At 39.4% G+C, this 19,010-nt stretch overlaps 1 protein-coding gene across 2 annotated transcripts in view; it reads right to left on the bottom strand.

The window, feature by feature from the left end:
* Positions 1–19,010, bottom strand: part of shq1 (SHQ1, H/ACA ribonucleoprotein assembly factor) — a 47,442-nt gene that overhangs the window by 17,447 nt on the left and 10,985 nt on the right. For both annotated transcript variants that reach the window (XM_015370948.1, XM_015370949.1), the window contains exons 8-10: positions 12,383–12,540; positions 12,006–12,059; positions 7,910–8,033 (exon numbers count right to left, since the gene is read on the bottom strand). In XM_015370948.1, the coding sequence (XP_015226434.1) occupies positions 7,910–8,033; positions 12,006–12,059; positions 12,383–12,540 (336 nt within the window). The remainder of the gene's footprint in view (positions 1–7,909; positions 8,034–12,005; positions 12,060–12,382; positions 12,541–19,010) is intronic.

Below are 19,010 nucleotides of genomic sequence, written 5' to 3'. Positions count from 1 at the left end.
CCTGGCAGACAGAGCATTCATCTTAAGGCTCACAGCCATTGTTCCATGCATAAAAGCCAAGGTATGAGATGAGAAGGAAATCTCAGCATGCTGCAGGGTAATTTGAGCCACATGTTTCAAGAAGTGACTCATTAGAGACATGGGAGAATAAGTACTAGAGTGTTTTAGCCTAGTAACTAGAACTTTCTGTGGTGTTTAAGGTGAGCTTTTGGGTCTGATTATAGAGCTGGAGAGAAGGTAAAAAAATAAAAAAGCAGATGAAACATAATTATATTGTAATCACAAAGGAACATTAGACAAAACAATCTTCTATTAATGCCCTGGACATTAATGGTTTATTTGTGTGGTTGGATGGACTTCAGCTGGACTTAATTCCTGCCCCCTAATCTATATCTTTAATGTCTAAGATGCTTAAGCTCACATGGAGAGGAGTGGGTATTTTGAAATGAAAAAGCCACAATATCATCAATGAATGTGTATCATCAAATGAATCTTTAGAGGTGCATATAGTACTGAGACGAGAAAAAAAGTCAGTCAGATTTAATCAAAGCGTGTCATCAGCTTGCTAATAGGGCATTTTCTCTTGATCCTTGATCTTGCTGCCACTCCTCACTGACAAGACTTGTTATTCTGCGTTTCTTTAAAGTAATTGCTTTCCACTTGCATTTCTTTGTTTTCCATAAGACATTTAAATTTCTTTGGGAGATTTTCACTCTTTAATCAACTCATCAATCTAGCAGGATATCCAGAAGAACAGTTTATTCTCAGATGAATGCACTGCCACCTGCATGCAAAACCTTTACTGCCTACAACCTAAAACACAACTGCAAACTGTTGGGCCTATTGGTTTTCTGCTGTTCTACTACACCTCAAGGGAATACTTTCACACGCAGAAATAGAATTTTTCTACTAAGACAAAGGTAGGTCAGGCAGCAGGTGAAGGTGATTTTTGAATGCAGTTATCTATTTAGGTCCTCCTAGGTCAGGGGTCGGCAACCCTCTTTAGCGCCCCCCTTGCGGCTTCCTGGAGCTTTTTCAAAAATGAATGAAAATGGAAAAAGATGGAATTTTTTGTTTGTTTGTTTTCACATGGTGTGCAGGAGGTCAAACAAACGTTCATTGTGTTTTCCAATGCTGTAAAAATTTGTATAATAAATAAATGTAAACAATAAGCTTAAACATTTCGGTCAAGGGAGATTTGCGTCAAAGCCTGCAACAGAGGTTTCAGCGCGGCGCGGTGCCAGACAGGTGGCTGTCGTAAACAAAGCAGCAGGTCTGTCTCGGGCCATGGACCCCACATAGGGATAGCTGATGAGAACAGAGGATTCAAAAGAAGAATAGACCGAAGACGAAATAGACCGAATAATTTGCTTTAATTACCAATGCAGAAGTTGTCAAATAATGAAAAGAGTCATTTGGAAAGGCATTTTCAGGGAAGGCATGCTAAATTTGCAGCCTACCACCAAGTTAGGAGTGAGAGAAAAGAGTGATTTCAGTAATTCTGGATAAATTAGAGGAGCGCAAAGATAGATTTAAGAAGTGGATTGTATCTCCAAACTCCACTACTGCTGCTAGATTTGTTGCAAGCATGGAAAACCATTCACAGATCAAACAGGTAGCGCTCTGATGCAGGTATGTGAACTTTATGCCATTTTATTTCCCCAAAATCCTCAAAATAAATATAATACCTACCAAAAATCTGATTTCATTATCGTGTTTCTATGATGTCATCAATGCAACAAAACCTAGCAAATTAATATTGTAATGGAATTTAAACCCAAAGCACCAAATACAGCCGAGTAGTCACGTGATTTGACATTTGCTCCAGTATAAACATTAATCATTAGTGGTTATTATACATTTAAACCCACATAGTCCTTTTTTCTAGTGGGCTAATACACTTAGAGCCCATGTTGCCATATGTTACTTATATAAGACTACAGACAGATTTATTTATTTTTGGTCCAATATGGCTCTTTGAACGGTTTGGGTTGCCGACCCCTGATGTAAAGCATATTGCTGTGTTGGTGAAACAGTTTGAGCAAGAGTTCCAGAGTAGAAATCCAAAACATTATCTTATTAAAATTACTTAAAAAATAACGTCCACATGCTTTTGAAGCAATTTCTCTACTAATATCGACATTTCATTTCTGGACAAAGATATGGAACATCAAAGCAGCTGTCACTTTGAAGAAAAATTAGACTATTTTTCTCAAAATATTGCCTCATCTGCCTACACACACACAAGTGACATAATGTTAATCCATAGGGTTTCCATTTCATTCTCTTATGTGAGGTCAGACACTATTGTTGGATGAGAAGGCCACATCCTTCTGTAAAAACATTCCTGAGGTGGAAGCCATGCCTCCTTGCAGGCTACTTAACTTTGTCACAACAAACTCAATCATCCTTGTCCATATTGTCCTGGCTTTATACACAGGGTTATTCCAAGTTTTTAAAGGAAAGCACCAAACCCAGAAACTTTTATCAGTTTTCAAGATATAGGCTGAGAACCCATCACCATTGGTCTAGAGTTTAGAAGCAGCATGCTTTATATCCCTGCAAATTATGCCTTGCATTGCACATGTTGAATTAAGGCCTTGATGCAGCTGACTGGCCATGAAAACAATTATCTTCTGTCAGTACCATACCTTTTGTGGGTGTGTAGTTACCAATTTCATATAAGTCCCTCCATGGTGTGAGTCTCTGACTTTAAATCAGAGATGGATCCTGGTTGCTTCAAGATGAGCATCCAGCAAATAAACTCTACTAAATCTGTATGCAAGTTCAGGGGTGAATAAAGAAAGCAGCCAATAGGAGTCTGTGTCTATCTTCATCTAGCCTACATTCCTAATCTCTTCCACTTTGTTGAATAAACCAAACAGTTGACTGTTTAGTATAATACAATTTGATGACTGAACTTCTTGCAGAGGTAGAATCCGATCAGGGTACTGTGGTAGAGAACCTGCTCCATCGCATCATTCCTGGATCATTTGGTTTGTCAGTTCTAGAGAAACAGCTGTTGACAAACCTGATCAACTGGATGTCCTACTTCATATACGTCACAGTTTGTTTTAGACCTAATTACATTTAATGATTGGTGTCTCAGCTGCTCTTTGTACATCTCACCCCACACATCTGTTCAGGTCACAGGACACAGACAGATCAGGACCTGTAGCAGTCTCTTACAAACCATGACTGTCAATTAAAGGGGAAACCCAAAAAAGTGATTTCTAGGTCAACAAAGTAATGTGCACAAACTTAAAAGCTGTTTTCCAAGCTGCGTAGACCTAGTTAGGCTGCCATTTTTTAAAAAGGTTGGCCGTGTAAAACGAGGACATGTGGCTCAGTTTGGTTGCAGGTGACATTTATGGTCAGCAGACCAACAACAGGTGTCAGGAGTTTCTAGCTGGTATAGATCAAGCGCAATAAATATGTTTTTGTCAGAGGTAAGAACTGAGAAAAGAAAGCTCAAAGGCACTTTCAAGGGGATAGAAACCTCAAAGTTGCAGGTTTAGTGTCCCTAGTGGCCAAAAGTTTAACAGTGTGGCTTCCAATAGCAGCCCTTTAATTATTCTGAGCAGTGTATATAAACAGATCTCACCATGTTTTGTGGTTAATGTGAAGTTACTAGAAAGAAGCCTTTAAACAGGTGCCTTCACAGGAACAGGTTTGTTTTTTTAGTTAATTTCAGAGGTTTTACAGAAGTTTTAAAAGGAAGGGAAATAGATAATCTTGTATTAAATGTAGAGACTAAGTCTTTGCAAAGGTCACATAATCTACACCTGCATATTACATGTGGGTTTAGAAATTGTGCTACCACAGATGCTTCACGTTTGCAGAACCACAAAGAATTGGCCTCAACTTTTTCAACATTTGTCATTTCCTGCTGTAAAGTTATATGACAAGCCAAACTGCTACAGCCTCCCTCCTATCAACCATATAAATAACCTCATGATTTGGCAAACATCTCACAGAGGGAAGGAGAAACTTCTGAGCTGGTTGTCTGGGGGCATTCCAGGCCAAGCCAAATAAACAACAAACAAACAGCAAGGAAAAGCTTAAACTAACAATTGGTTCTTATTTCATACATGGGGTTATACAGGGAGAGGGGGTCTGCCCTGGGTAGAAATTAGATCATATGTGGTAAAAGAACATCTGCTTGCAAGATTTGGCTTTTTTTTTGGTAAGACGTATCACATTCTCCACTTGTGGAAAACTAGAGGAAAGGTTGAACTCTGTAATTTTGCTATATGCCGATTCTGGCTTAAAGTGGAATCAAACTGTTAACCAAACTATCTCAATTTATGAAATTGTGTCTATTATTAATAATTAGATTACAAACTTGAAAAATATAATTAATTAATTATATTAATTTTTTGGTAAGGGCGCCGCCATATTGCAGTACTCTAAGCTGTGATGTTATGGGGTTATGCGATGCTTCAGCTACAAGTTTAATACATTAGAAAGACCAGAAAACAGTACAATACTTAGAAAATTCGGTATGATGGAAGATAAAGCTAAAGGGACTAAAGTGTCTAAATCCCATTGCTTATGCTTTTGAGCCTATTCGCTGGGTGGCTCGAGTCTCATTAAGGAGAGGCCTCTGTGGGGCCGATGTTCTGACTATCCTTGCTACCTGACAATCCGCCATACTGTGTGGCAATGCACAGACTGATAGCAAGTCACAGGTTGCAGAAAGACAACTCTGTCCCTGTTGGGAAAAGCATCCCCATTGCATGACGCTGCTTCCGCCATACGCTTCTACACACAGAAGCCATCTTGAATGACAGCTGTTAATTTGCATCACACACACCATCTTTTTATGCAAACCAGAAAACCTATTTTAGTCAGAGCATGTTCTTCCACAAACTATTTGTTGTGTTTATGGATTTAGTGATGTTCTGAAAACTCACGTTACATTTGAGGAAAGCACGACTTTGAACGCTCCAGACAATGCGGATCCAGTTTGTGGGCTCAACAGTTTGTTTAGTCTCCATCTTTGTGGTGAAAAATTTTTAGTTTGGTCAACATGAAACCTTCCATATTTTGTTAGGGCTTCAGTGATGAAAAGTTTATTTTAAACAAGAACCATTAAGAGAGGGTTTCTTAATACTCTATTTCCTATGTTAAAGCGAGACCCACCTACCCACTGTATCAGCTCTTATGTACTGAAACATTTAATCTGTGATGGGATTTTTCACCCTTAAGTCACAATACAGAAATGGAAATCTGTGTGTTGCGAAACATATAGATCTGGATGTAAATCATTTGAGTCTTTACTGGGTTTAATAGAAGTAGGTCAGAAATCTCTTAACTTCTCTCTTATCAAATGTCTCCTGGTTGTTATTCTTCTCAGTATTCAGGGAACAGCAGCAGCTTCTGGAAAATATCTGGAAGGTGATTGAACTAGGCCGTATGCCAGCTGGATGCAGCTTCAGGTGACATTTACTTTTTTTGTCATGTCAGTAAGAGGATGAAAGCACCATGACCCGTATGCTGCCCTCCACACTTCCCGTCCCCTCCCTGCAGGCCTGGTGGCTCCTCAGTTACACCCTGGCTGCAGGTGGAGGACCCTGTGAAGAATATCTGCCACAGTGCTGGAGGGCTGCTTAAATATTTACCACCGGATAACATTTCCTTTAAAGCCCTAACCTATGTACCACTCTTAATGGGTTTGTTTAGCTGATACCTATGAATGTTAGTTTTATAGCTACTCCAATGGAGCAACTTAAAACTGGAACATGCAATAAAATTTCCCTCATTATAACAAAATAATGAGGATGTTGAGTAATACTGGAAGGAAACACCCCGACACAAGCCAGGCCAAATTACTGCGCTGTTACAGTTCATTAGGGAGAAACAACATGACTCACATTGGCAGAGTGTTAGATTTAACAAGGGGTAGAAATAAGAACGACTAACTGGGATCCTGTACATTTAAAATATCAACGGTAGAAATTTACTCCAATTATCGGAGTTTTGTTTAATTTGGTTAATTCATTTGGTTCCCATTTAAAGACAGAACAGATAGATGGATGAATGTTCAGACATATTAAACAATAGAAATAAATGAAGTCCGGTGGTATTTTTCCATGTTTGTCCCTTTTTACATTCCAGGACCCCAGGACAGAGCATCACGCCTTAAGACCAGAACACACCGAATGCTATTTTGCATCTGATCCAACAGAAAATCGTGTCGGACAAGGTTGCGTAGCTCCGACTGAGATAGACCGCATGTTTATTTTTCAACGCAGTTATTCGGCGGCAATTTCATGGATTGTGGTCGCAGCCTATATATGCAGTCAGTGTAATATGGCAAAAAAGCGGATCGGAGATTAAAAAGTCGTATGCAACCAGTGTGATCCAGCATTTAGAAACAGCTGACTTCCAGCAGCAGGTTTTGTGAGCTAAACGCAACCCAGGTTAAAGCAGACAGAGTTGTTCAAAGATTAAAGAAAGCTGTTCGGGTGAGAGAGTGACAAACTGTCACACTTTCACACTCCTGATAGACTAATCTTCCAACTCAATGAGGCGAGGACTAATCAGGGGCTTCAAAGGCCTTTAATTTGCTGTTATTTTCTTTAGTTAGAGTTGTCAGAAGCAGGGTGATCTAAGTCTTTACACATGCTGAGTATGTTTACATTGCTGACTCTCTGCTGTCTGCGGGGGCTTCGCTTTAAAGATTAAAGATATTAAGGTATCCCTCCCTGAGGTGTAAAAGCGTGCCCGCACCTCCTTCTTAAATGTTATCTTTAAACACTCGCTGCATTTTTCCTAAGCAGCACTTTCTTTATGACACCGTTTCCAGCTGTCAGGCTGTTTTTCCTCGAAAACACAAAGAGTGTGTATCAGCTGTCAGGCTGCCTTTCCAGGTGCATGCTCTCACATCTAAACCACATCCCATCATTTCTAGGCTCAGAGCCTGATACTGTCTGTGTGCGCACAGGTAAAGCAATTTACATATGAAAACACGGCTCAGGGGAAAACAGGATGACTAGAATTAGCAGAAGCCTGCGTATAGGGAGGGAGAGAAAAAACCCTTTTTTACCCCTTTATAAAAAAAAAAAAACAGGAAAAAAATAAAAGTTAAATCAGCTTCAATGTGCTAGAGGAAAGGGCCCTGCAGAGGATAGTGGGGGGAATTGAGAAGGTTAAGCATATACTCTGGCCAGGAGCGTTTTCAGAGCTGCTGCAGTTATAGAGTAACTATAGGTAAGTTCAGTAGGAATCCAATAAATTCAGCAATCAGATAACCGCTATCATAGATATGTTTATATCTACAATGGAAATTAGATATCCAGAAAAAAAAAAACTCCTTGTCTACATGTTCCCTCTACGATTGCATGTCATGCTAGCTGGATCAGGGCTCAGAGTAGAGAATGGTGGTTGAGAGAGCGGAGCTTAATTCACTGACGCTCAGTGCAGAGCCGACTCGTGCACCGAGTCCCAAAGAGGAAACAGTCTGACCCGCGAGTTTCTGTGAGAAAAGCCATTTCTAAGCCTCACAAACTATTGATACAGCAATTTCCCACTTAGTGAGCAAATGAGATACATGGCAACTACAAATAAAGTCTTTCCCTTTGTAGCCCCTCGTTTATTATTATTAGTGCAGATGTTAAACATTGGAAGAAATCGGAAGACAGCTTTTGCATGTGCAGGGCAGTAGTAGGCAAAAATCCAATCTGAGACTTGCAGATTCTACTTATTGTTATTTCCAGTTTACGCGCTCCCCAAAATCATTAGACATCATTAGATCTATTTCTATATAATTGTATATTATTGTTCTTCCATTTTCTCTTTTTTATACAAGAAACTCTTGAAGCCATGTTAAACTGAAAAGGTTTAATTAGTAAATTACTGATCTTCCTCCAGCTCTTATGTTGTGTGTTGCTTTTCAGTGACTCACCTGTTTGTAAAATTTTAACCGTGTCACAAATAGCCGAATTCACCAAAGCAAAGTGTCGGTAGAGTGGGTAGCACAAGACCCTCCGTCCGAAGGACACCAGGACATCAAGCAAGCAGCTGTAGGTCTGCAGGAGACAGGGCATGTCTTTGAGAAATATCATCAACTTAAAAACCTAAATAAGTGCAAGATATGGGCTGATAACTGGACTTGGATATCCACTAGTTTGATTGATCTTAATTGGTTTCATAAGTAAACTAGAGAAAAAGTTAATCTGTTATTTGTTTGAAAATGAATTAAAAAAAAAATAATAAAACACAAAAAAATGAAAAAAATACAAAAAATAAAATACAAAATACAAAATACAAAAAAAAAAAAAAGTAAATAAATGCTTTACTGCACATACAGTAAAAAAAAAAAAAAAAAAAAAAAAAAAAAAGAAGATGATGATATCAAACAACGCAGAGAAGATTCCTCAAAATTAAACAATAACATCTGCCACAAGTGCATGCATATCAATGGTTCATTTAGGCTGTGAAATAGCAAGAGAGATCAAGACTTTACATTAAAGTCAGCGGGAGCTGAACAGAATAACAACATATGTTGCAAATTAAAACTAATTGAAAGATCAAAATAAACAATCCAAGTTAAATTGTTTCTTGGTTTCAGATACATAACCTACCTAATAAAGTATGTTGACTGAAAAGAACAAGTAAACATATATTGTATTTGCACTCCACTATTGCCAGAGAAGCCTGCAGGATGATCCAATTTAAAGAAATACATGAAAACTGCTCCAAAGTATCAAGCACTGCTATAGGTGAGGGGTCAGATTTACTGCTGGTGCAAGGAGGTTCTAGTTGGTAACGCACTCACAGAGAACTCCTTGGCAAAGCCAGCAATGCTAACTGTTAATTTAAAGTGGCATAGTCACATTATAAATCTATGCAAAAAAGACCAGAAAGTATTCAATAATGATAAAATGAGGTAAAATACACCAAACGTCTGTCCTGATTGTGTTTAGTTAGTCCTTTTTTAGCCTAAATAGAATTCCTGCAACAGGTACATGAGCAGACATAAAAAGAAGTGAGCGCCCCCTCCTGGTAGTACCGTGGAATGACCACAAAGCTACAACTGATGCAGCAACTTAACAGACCCAGATTGTCCCACAATGCCTAGGAGTAAAGCAACAACTTGGCGTGGCTGAAGACCAACCCCACCTACAGTAACTCCAATTTCTAGAAACTCCTCTCTTCAGCGCATCCAAACAGAAAATCAAGGGAAAAAATTCCTGTTGCCACCGAACATGAAACAGAGAGAAAGCATTAAGGTATGAAGCATTTTAATTAAATCAATAAAAAAATCTAAGGCTAAAACCTTTTCATTGTAATGATCGCTAATCAACAGATAAACATGCTTCTTCCAGGTGACCTGAACTGGATTTAATCTCCAATATTCTTCCCCATACAAGCCGCGGTGACAGAAAACAATTCAATCAATCAGTGTAAAATGTCATTTTCACTAGGACTGTAGAGACTAAGAATAGCATTACTGTCACTAGTAGAAATACCAATGAGGATGTTTAGTCATGCATCAGTCACTTCACAGCAACAGCTGAATGCCTCCATAGCTTTAGCTCCCGCCTCAGTGAACACCAACATTCCTACTGTATTCTAAGCACTACTTGATTCTCATTCGTCTTGAAATAAAAAAAAAAATTGTTTATTTATACTAGATCTCAGTTTTTTTCTTCAATTTAACAGCTGTGCTGGGAGTTCCCCACTTGCTCACCTCCATTGCTTGAGCTACTAGCATGCACATTTGAAAAGGTCAGTGACGAGGCTATGCACCTTTAAGATGCTAGGAACTTTCAAAGCTTTTTATCAAAGCATTATTTGCAGCTTTAAATAAGAAATCTGAATCAAAAGGTTAAAGATTTACAAAAAAAAAAAAAAAAAATCTATAAAAAATTCAGATCAGCTCAAGTGTTAAAATGACTGGTAAAGAAATTGATGATATCACTTGACTTAAGGGCCCATTTCTGTGTGTTTTTATGTTCCTTAGGTTAGATACTACCTCACATTGGTGCAAAGGTGACGGAGCTCTAATTACTCCTAACGACTACAGCTAACCAAATGAGGGCTGGCAGCTTTTAAACACCTCTGCAGCTCCTGGCCGGTTAATCGCTGCCTCTCTTTAATCACTGACATCACTCTGGCGTTCGCAGCTTTGAAGGACGCACAGCCGAAAGAAAGAAACACACATCTATCACAGCGTTCTGTTCGCTCCTCCTGCACTTGTTAAGCATGTGCCGCTAGCTTGGGAACGCATGTCATGGGGATCGTACCTTCCCAGGGGCTTATTTAGCAGAAGTGTAAATAAGCTCTGCTGCTGCTGCTGCACGCTGCGGGACTTGGGAACACCGGCTCACTCAACTGAGGACGAGTAAACATGAAGTATTTAGAAAGAGCTCTGTAGAAGCTTAGGGGGAGAGTTTGGGAAGAAGAAGCGTGAGGCAGCAACTGAGACCAAAAAAAAAAAAAAAAAGAAGACAGTTAAGGGGAGGACAGAGCAAGAAAACATTGCTGGTATCAGCATTGACATGCAGACAGACTGTCAATCAAAAACGGAGCTCGCTGTTGTAGAGATTATGGAATGAGAGGAAAGTAGAGCTGGGGGAGGAAGGTGCTACGATGATGGGAGCTGACAGCCCTGCCGACTGCCTGACGAGCATTAAAGGGGCTGCCAGGCAGGTGAAGAACGCTTCCTTCCTCGCTGCCGTCAGAGCAGGAAAACTTCCCGCTCTCAGTCTGCAGTCAGCGCTTCCTCCAGGAACCCCTAACCTGATCATGGAGGCATGTCTAACACCTATTAAAATATTCAAATGTGTCCTGGGAGGCTTTTTTCACCGATATGCCTCCCCGGCATTAATGAAAGATAAGCTGCATCAATCTGTCTCGGCAAACGTCGGGGAACATGAACGAAACTGTGGGCGACAACAACAGTGGAGGCAACAAACACCAGATCCTCGCAGTGCGCCGATGTGCTTCTGCAGATGCAGGAGCAGCGGCAGCTTCATTAACCGACTGGTGTGTGTCAGCTGGGGTTTGAGTTTGATTCATAGCTGTCTGCTAGGGGGAAGCATAGCAGATGTGCAACTCTAGAGAACATGCGACTTAGCCCCCCACATCTAAACTACAGCAATAATGTCACAAACTGGGAGCTTAGAGACAGACCCATACATCTGCAGATACGTGCATCTGATTCATTAGTGCAATCAGCAGCCTCAAGATCACACGAGGCCATCATTGTTAACGCTTTGGTTGATTGATGAATCTTTTTTTGTTGAAGCTGAGACTTGTGCAGCATTTCTTACCATTGTGTCATTTTTATCATGTAAATAGGGGAAGAAGAAGCAATAGCGCATTCAAAAATCAGCAGCACAGATCATTAATCTGGTTCATCTCTAATTTGGACACAAAGAAGACAGATAGGTCCTCTATATTATTTCCAATCCATGTTTCAAAGAGATGCATTAAAAAGTTGATGGGAGGGGAGTCTTTTGTATTTTCTTTTGTTAAAAAAAAAAAAAAAAGATTAAAATCCCACTTGAGGTGGTGTTAACTCTTTTCAAATGAAGTGATTTGTGGTTTCCTCAAATAATGTTTACCTTCTTGTTCTCTGAGATCAAAACCAGATGAAACCGCACCGCCTTGTTTCATCACATCAATAAAAACAGAATTCAATCCAAGCATGTAATAATGTGTTAACTGGAACATCTCCTTTTATCAATCAGCTCATATTAAATGTCATTTTAAAAGCTTGATATTCCCTGAAATGTATTTTCTTCTTCAAGAGCCATGGAGCCATGCCAGAGTTTTCTAATGATACCGCCACCAGGTTTCTTTCCTTTTTTTACTTTTCACCCCTTACATGGAGTTGCCATTGAGTTGAACTGACCCACATGACATGAAGTAAATTCAGCAAATTAAGGTACAGGCTTATAAATGAATTGGATTTGGTCTCTTCATCAAACCATGATTTAGTCGTAAAATGGTCAAATAAAAACATAGAAAATGCATCTTTAAGGCAAACTCACCTCCAGCCAGCACAGAGTCCCGCTGAGTTTTCTGACGGTCCACTGAGACTCGACCTGGGGGTGGAGGAGTGGAACAGTAAGAGAGGCACCTAAAATAGTAGTTTACTCTATTTAACACCTCCCCTAACAGGAGATCTATTTCATAGTGAAAGCTTAACACATTCTGTTGTATGAGACACTTCTACCACGCTGTGAAGAGCATTCAACTATGAAATCAGCCTTTGCACTTCACAGAAGTCCACCCCAGTGTGAGCTGACCGTTTTCTCTTACTGATTTAAAAGTATGGAAGCCGGCAGGGGTCTAAAACCATATTAGGATGGCAAACTTTTTCCTCCTAAACTAAATAGCGCCCAGGAGGAGTTTCCTCCCCACTTACGTTGTGTTCCCCCTCCGTGGAGCGCACTTCATAGGAGTACGCCAGCAGGATGTCGACCAGGCTGAGCCACGCTTGGTAACGAGAGGGTTTGTCCAGCAGGTAGGAGCGGTTTGTGAATTTTCTCAGCTGCTCTTTCTCATCGTCACTAAATGACACGGCTGCAGACAAAACAACAAAAAAAATCCCCCAAAAAAGCATTAAAATACAGCACTAATGGGGGGTGGGGTGCAGTATATATCGTTTCAAAGGAAAATAATCACATGGCTTTAATGTATTCACTAACCTCACTTTTTGTGCAGTTGGCTATGTATACAACCCCAGACTTTAATGGACTCATTAGGCTTTTATAAAGTTAAGAGGAAATGAAATTGTTTTTTTAATGTTTGAAAAATTTAATCCAAATCTGAAAAGTGTGGTTTGCATTGGTACCAAACCCTGTGATTCAATAGTTTAGTTCTTCCGCTGGGATCAGTTAGACTCATCTTTATTGTCTTCCTTCCTCTTCTGGGTAAAAAAGCTAAAACTCAGTCAGACTAAATGGATATAATTAAGAATAAATCTGTGAATAAACACATGTATATCCAACGACTTGGAACCGGATCAAGGTTTGGCCTTTGACTAGGCCATTTTATTGCACGAATAGGTTTTTTGTTTTCAAACTGTTCCACTGCAGCTGTGGCTGTAGGGTGAATCTCCACATCCAATACCAAGTTATTTGGAGCCTCTACCTCATTTTCTTCTAAGATTTACCTTAACTCATCTCCTTAATAACTCTCACAGGCTTTTCTTTACCTGTTGAAATAAAGCGTCCCCACAGCATGATGCTGCCACCGATGTGTTTCACCCCGAGGATGGTCTAGTCACAGTGATATGCATATTTAGTTTAAAAACATGCATGGCGACCAAAAAGATCAGATGTTTAATGTGATCGGAGCATTTTTTTCTACATTTCTGTAGCTATCTTTCCGTTGAGCATGTAAGTGTGCAAATTATTATTACAAAATAAACAATCTTGATGATAAAAATACACGTTTTTGTGCTAGAAGTTTTTTTTTTTATCTTATCAAAATGTGTGTATCCTATAAAAATGAAATAGTTTTTGCGATGTGATCAACAACCAGATGGTACTTACAGCAAAAACAACTAAGAGGTAGAGGTGGCGGGAGGATGATGGTGAGAACAAACAGCTTCATGTGTAATTTTAACTGCATTTCTAACTAAATGGAAACAAATTGGGATTTTTTTGCTTACATTAGCAGAATATTGATAAAATTTTTAGCCCATTTGCAAAAGAAACACTTCTACATACAAATCTTTTCATTCACTTCTTCGAGCAATGGATGATGTTTGCCACTGTCTATAATTCCAGGATTAATGGCAGATTAGCTTAATGACAAATTCTCCCCACTGAACTGTGGATCTTTATATCTCCTCCAGGGTTACCACATTCTGCTCGCTGACATCATTTTAGATAGACAAAGTGGTACAGTCCACATCAGGGGGTCTGCAACCTGTAGCTCCGTAGCCACAAGTGGCTCTTTGGACCTTCTACAATGGCTCTTAATCGTGACCAAATTACAATAAAGAAACAACTAATGTGTTTAATTATAAATGGCTGTCATGGAAGCTTTAGCACTTTTTTCAAAGAATATCTAAGTTCAGTTTTCCAAACATCACAATATTAGAATAACCTATATGGTTTTAAAGGGTTTATACATGATTGAGTAACTCTTATTTAATGCTTTTTAATGCTCTTAAAAATAATCTTAATGCCATCAACAAGTACCCATGACTTAAATATATATATGTACACGGCAAAATCCTTCATCTTCACCGTTGACAGGCTGCAGCCATGTCCCGAGTTCCTTGTTTTCCCGCCCCTTTGGTTCAAAATTTGCATTTTTTCCCCCATTCTCTAGCCTTTTCTGTGCCTCAAGCTTCTTTTCCGAAGCCATTTTAATGCCACCATTATCAAATTTAATGAATTTTAATGCCAATTAAGGCCTTAATTTAAAAAATAATACTTGAATGACTTTTAATGATTTTTAATGACCCGCGGAAACCCTGTTTTAGATCCATCATTGCCTTAGTAACGTTTTTTTGTTTTTAATTTTCCACAAATTACATCCTATAGACAAAAATCCATACATTTCATATCTTTCCTAATTTGGAAATCTAAAAATACAAATAAATGACAACAGATTTCCTATAGCAGCTATTTAACTAAAATAATAAGTTGTGTTTTATCAAACTGTCAGATAACTTTTAAGAGGTATCAGAGTAATATTTGCTACTTCATCCTATTATATTGTAATGAAACATATAGTAGTTTGTGGCTGTGATGTGACTAAATTAGTAAAAGCTTAGAGCGTGAAAATGTTTCACTGCACTGCATTTATAAGACCAACATTAAGAACATGGTGCAACAAATGTCCCCTTCAATGCAGTTTGTGCGGCCAGCATGTATCAAGATAATAGGACAAGCTGTGCTGCTGCAGGAATAAACAGCTTAATCAAAGCAGGCTTAGTGCATTAAGTCTTTAAGACCACGGCCACATTAAGCTGGATGAATATGAGAATACGGTTTTACTGAGCCCCTGTTAAAGTCTGAACAGAGGGGAGGAAGCTTTTGAAGAACAAGGCTACCGATGGTTAATTGGTGCTAAACTGTTCCCTCTCAGGGGGCCTGCAGCATTCCAGGATCCTCAGTGTTTGTCTGCATATGGTAAAGGACAAGGATTCAGTGCAGGAGGAAAGGAAAATTAAAACAAGCCTCGTCACAAACTGTTAAAGCGTAGCGAATTGGATCAGTAACTAAAAAACATCTTTTAGAGGATTTTTTGGGGGCTTTTTGTTTAGGTATGGGGTCCATATCATCTGCTGGTTCTTGGTCACCTGTGTTTTCTGAAAACCACAGTCAAGACAGGATGTATTTAGAAGCTGATTTCATTTTCCAGCAGGACTTGGAATGGACCAAACTGCCCAAATGTCCTAGAGGTTGGTCCAGGGCTGGCCTGGATACAAAACTGGACTGGACCTGAAACTCTTAGAGAAACTATGGCCTGTTGTCAAGGGAACAATGAGAACCAATAATGCAGATGATCAGAAGGTCACCATTAAAGCAAGCCACCGCAGAACATCAAACTGACCTCCTCTATAGGCAACGCTGCGCTGATAGAGCAACCCACGGAGAATGAGCCCCATGAACATACACTTTAGAAATCCAACGTTTCTGTTTGAATTAAAGATTTTTAATTTATCTTCTATAGTATTTTAATTTTCTGAAATCTGGGTTTTCATTACCTGTAAGCTAAACATTAAGAAATAAATCTTCCAAATATTTCAATGAATCTAAATGATTATGTTTTTTTTTTAACATTCTAATATCAGAGCTGTACTTGCATTGACACACTTAGCAGTATATAAGAATATATTTTTCATTACTTGACCCTTTTTTACTCCATCTCATTCAATAATATATTTTTATCTTGTGCATCCTTTGACAGGCAGCTGCCCTATCCAGGGTGAACCCTTCAACCCTGCAAATATAGGCAGGCTTAGATGAATGATGGATATTTTACAGACTGATAAAACATCCAGCATGCTGGATGGAGTCTCACTACAGTAGACGTTTAAACCTTAAAGAGAAGCTGAAGGTTACAGAGAGTTCTGTAAGGGTACAAATAAAATACAGGAGTGATGTGTTCATCAGGATATTTGGCAGTGGTGGGAGGTCAGAGCCTCCAAAGCCTTCTCTGCTGGCCTAAAATCATCAGAAACACTAACCTACATTCATGACCTAATCTTTAATTTTGATCTTGTAGCGTTTCAACTTGCCTGTGCTGCCTTCATATGTGGTCTCTATATCTTTTGTCTAATCAGATTTCAGCCTTTGAGCCTTGCCATGTCATTGCAATCTGCCCAGGGCCTTCACAATCAGCAGAGCTGGCTGATGTTACCTTAACAATATTAGTGAGGAGCATTTTCTTCAACCAATCAGATTTCAGATTTGCTAGAGGGCTCACCCTTACGTCATCATTTTCTGTCCTCTGATTGGTCAATTAGAGCTTAATATTATCAGCCAAGTTAAGCTAGTGACAATCTGCAGTTTTTCATGTCTGAAAGGTCGATACTAAAAGTAATAGTTTATAAATAATCAGCAGCTCTGGTTAGAGTGATATATTTTATTTTCATGCTCTATTTTATGTGGTAATTATATGCATATTGAATCTGAATGGCTACTGATGATGTAAATATGGCGACGCTGTGGTTATAGAGTAGAGGAGTAGTGGTTTCTGTTATGAAAATGTGAAAGTGGTGATATTAACCCCTTCGTGAAACCCATTGTCTCAAATATATATATATATATATACATACATACATATATATGGAAATCAAGGGATATGAAATAGATTAAGTTGAGGGGTGCCCACTGAAGGCCTCGGTACGATATGCATCACCCGCCACTGATATTTGGCAAACATATAGACATGCATGGAATGATTTAATAACACTGTGCAGCTCTAATCTTCAGTGCATAATCAAGGCTGTATGTGTAATTAAATCTGCGTGGATTATATAAAAAAGATGATGATCAATTTATCTTGTGGATCAGATTAAAGTGCAGCAATTTGGTACGGTTTGTGGTGCTCTTCTAGAACGTTTGCATGTTCACCAGAATTGCAGGTTTTTATCTAAAAAGCTGGTTTCTGTTCCACCATCCAAAGTCAGATCAGAACAGAGGCAGCGAGATGTAAAAGCGGAGCAGAAAACCTACATTGTTGGTCCCGTTTAGAATGTTTTTGTGACACCTTATCATGCTGGTGTTAGAAAAACCGGTGGAGGTGTAAATCATTTTCACACATTCACAGTTTATGGGTCTAAATTCTGTGCCTTTTTTTCAGGTTAATAAAATCTCACAAATTCACACAAGCTAAGCTGGTTGACAGCCAATAAAATCTGTCTGCTGCAGCCGCAGATGAATGTCTCTGCTGAGGTGCAGGAGAATCAAAGTGAACCAAATTAAATGAGGAAAATTAGCTATATCAATATGTCTGATAGCTCAGCCAGGGGAAAATACAGACTTTCTGGGATGTGACAGTGTTTGAAGACACCGCGTCTCTGCTATCTGAAAATTCATTAAGTGGTTCCTTTTGAAAGAGACATCTGCTTAATGGGGATCTGCGGCAAGCCTAATGGGGCGACACAAACAGACTTCAATTCCATTTAAGCAATCTGCATCGTTTAGCGCTGAGAGGCATGGTGAACGTCTGCAGTACCCATCTCAGCTGGTTTTCTATTCCCCTCCCAACACTGCGTGAAACAGCTGAAAGCAATTCCTCGCTCTGCGTGAGGAAAAAAGAAAGAAATTCAGTTCTCTGGATTGCTCTGCTGCAAAGGAGATTCCTTCTGCATTACGTCAACTCTCTGCGGACGATACCAGAGTAACTCATCGGTGCGACTGCAGAGGTACAGCACAGCCAAGTGGATGGAAAAACCCAAGATGGACCCAAGATTTAAAAAATCAAACTCCAAAAAGTGACCGGTAGGATTAGTAAACTTCAGCAGCTGGCTGTGATGTAAGCAACGCCTTCCAAACGTTTTCACATCCATCACATCTTTAACATTTTTTTCTCTGATAGATCAACACAAAGTAGTGCATATTAGTGAACTTGAGAAGAAAATAACAACTGGAAAAGAACATAATGCATGTTCACTCCCAGATAAAGGTTATTTAATTAGTCAATAGTAATCCAGATGTTCGCTGCAGACTTCAGAAGTTCGTTAGAAAACCAGCCTCTGCCAAATCCAACCTCTGTACATCTCCAAGTGGAACTTGATGGATATGCAAACATACCAAGAAGCTGGAATAGGAGCATGGTTACTCTAAAAGAGCAGCAGAGGGGCTCAGCTGGGGAAATCTGTCAACAGAACATTGTTAATTGCGCACACCAAACATCTGGGTTTCATGTAGGGCTGGGCAATTAACTGCAAATGTAATTATATCACAATTTAACAAAATGCTACTTTCTAATCACAGAGGCACTCAATTTTAACCACACTATATTTAACAAGAGTAACACACTAAATTTCTCACTCCAGCATTTTGGGCGGTACAACTCTTAAAGTGGGTTTGTTGCCACACAGAAAGTTGGAGAGTGGTAGCTAGCACGCAGATCCACGTATGATGGTAGAAGGAGGCAGTTTTTCCACACAAAGACTACAATCAAGACCTGTAACAATGGGCACTGGACGATCGATTTCAAAACCAAAAAGCCTCGAGTGACACATCTACAAGCTTGGTGTTAGTGCAAAGGAAAATCTTGACAAAAACTGCAAGTTTGGTTAAAAATAGTGGCAATAATAAAATTAATGATGATAATTTACCTTTATTGATCTCACATTAGAGAAAACTACCTTTGCATTTAACCCATTCCCTCAGGGAACAGTGGGCCATCGTGGGGCGCCCGGGGAGCAGTGTGGGGTTAGGGGTCTTGCACAGAGACCAAGAGTAGTAGTCGATTCTCTTATCGATTCTATGAAACAATAAATTTGTGCACGGTGACATTCGTCTACCTTCGCCTGTGTCATTCTATTTCTGCCTGCCTCGGCAAAAACAGAAGGCCGT

Source organism: Cyprinodon variegatus, unplaced genomic scaffold, assembly GCF_000732505.1.
Source record: "Cyprinodon variegatus isolate N-32 unplaced genomic scaffold, C_variegatus-1.0 Scaffold51, whole genome shotgun sequence".
NCBI lineage: Eukaryota > Metazoa > Chordata > Actinopteri > Cyprinodontiformes > Cyprinodontidae > Cyprinodon > Cyprinodon variegatus.
The sequence above is the reverse complement of the archived record's forward strand: the minus strand, read 5'-3'. Positions and strand labels throughout refer to the sequence as shown.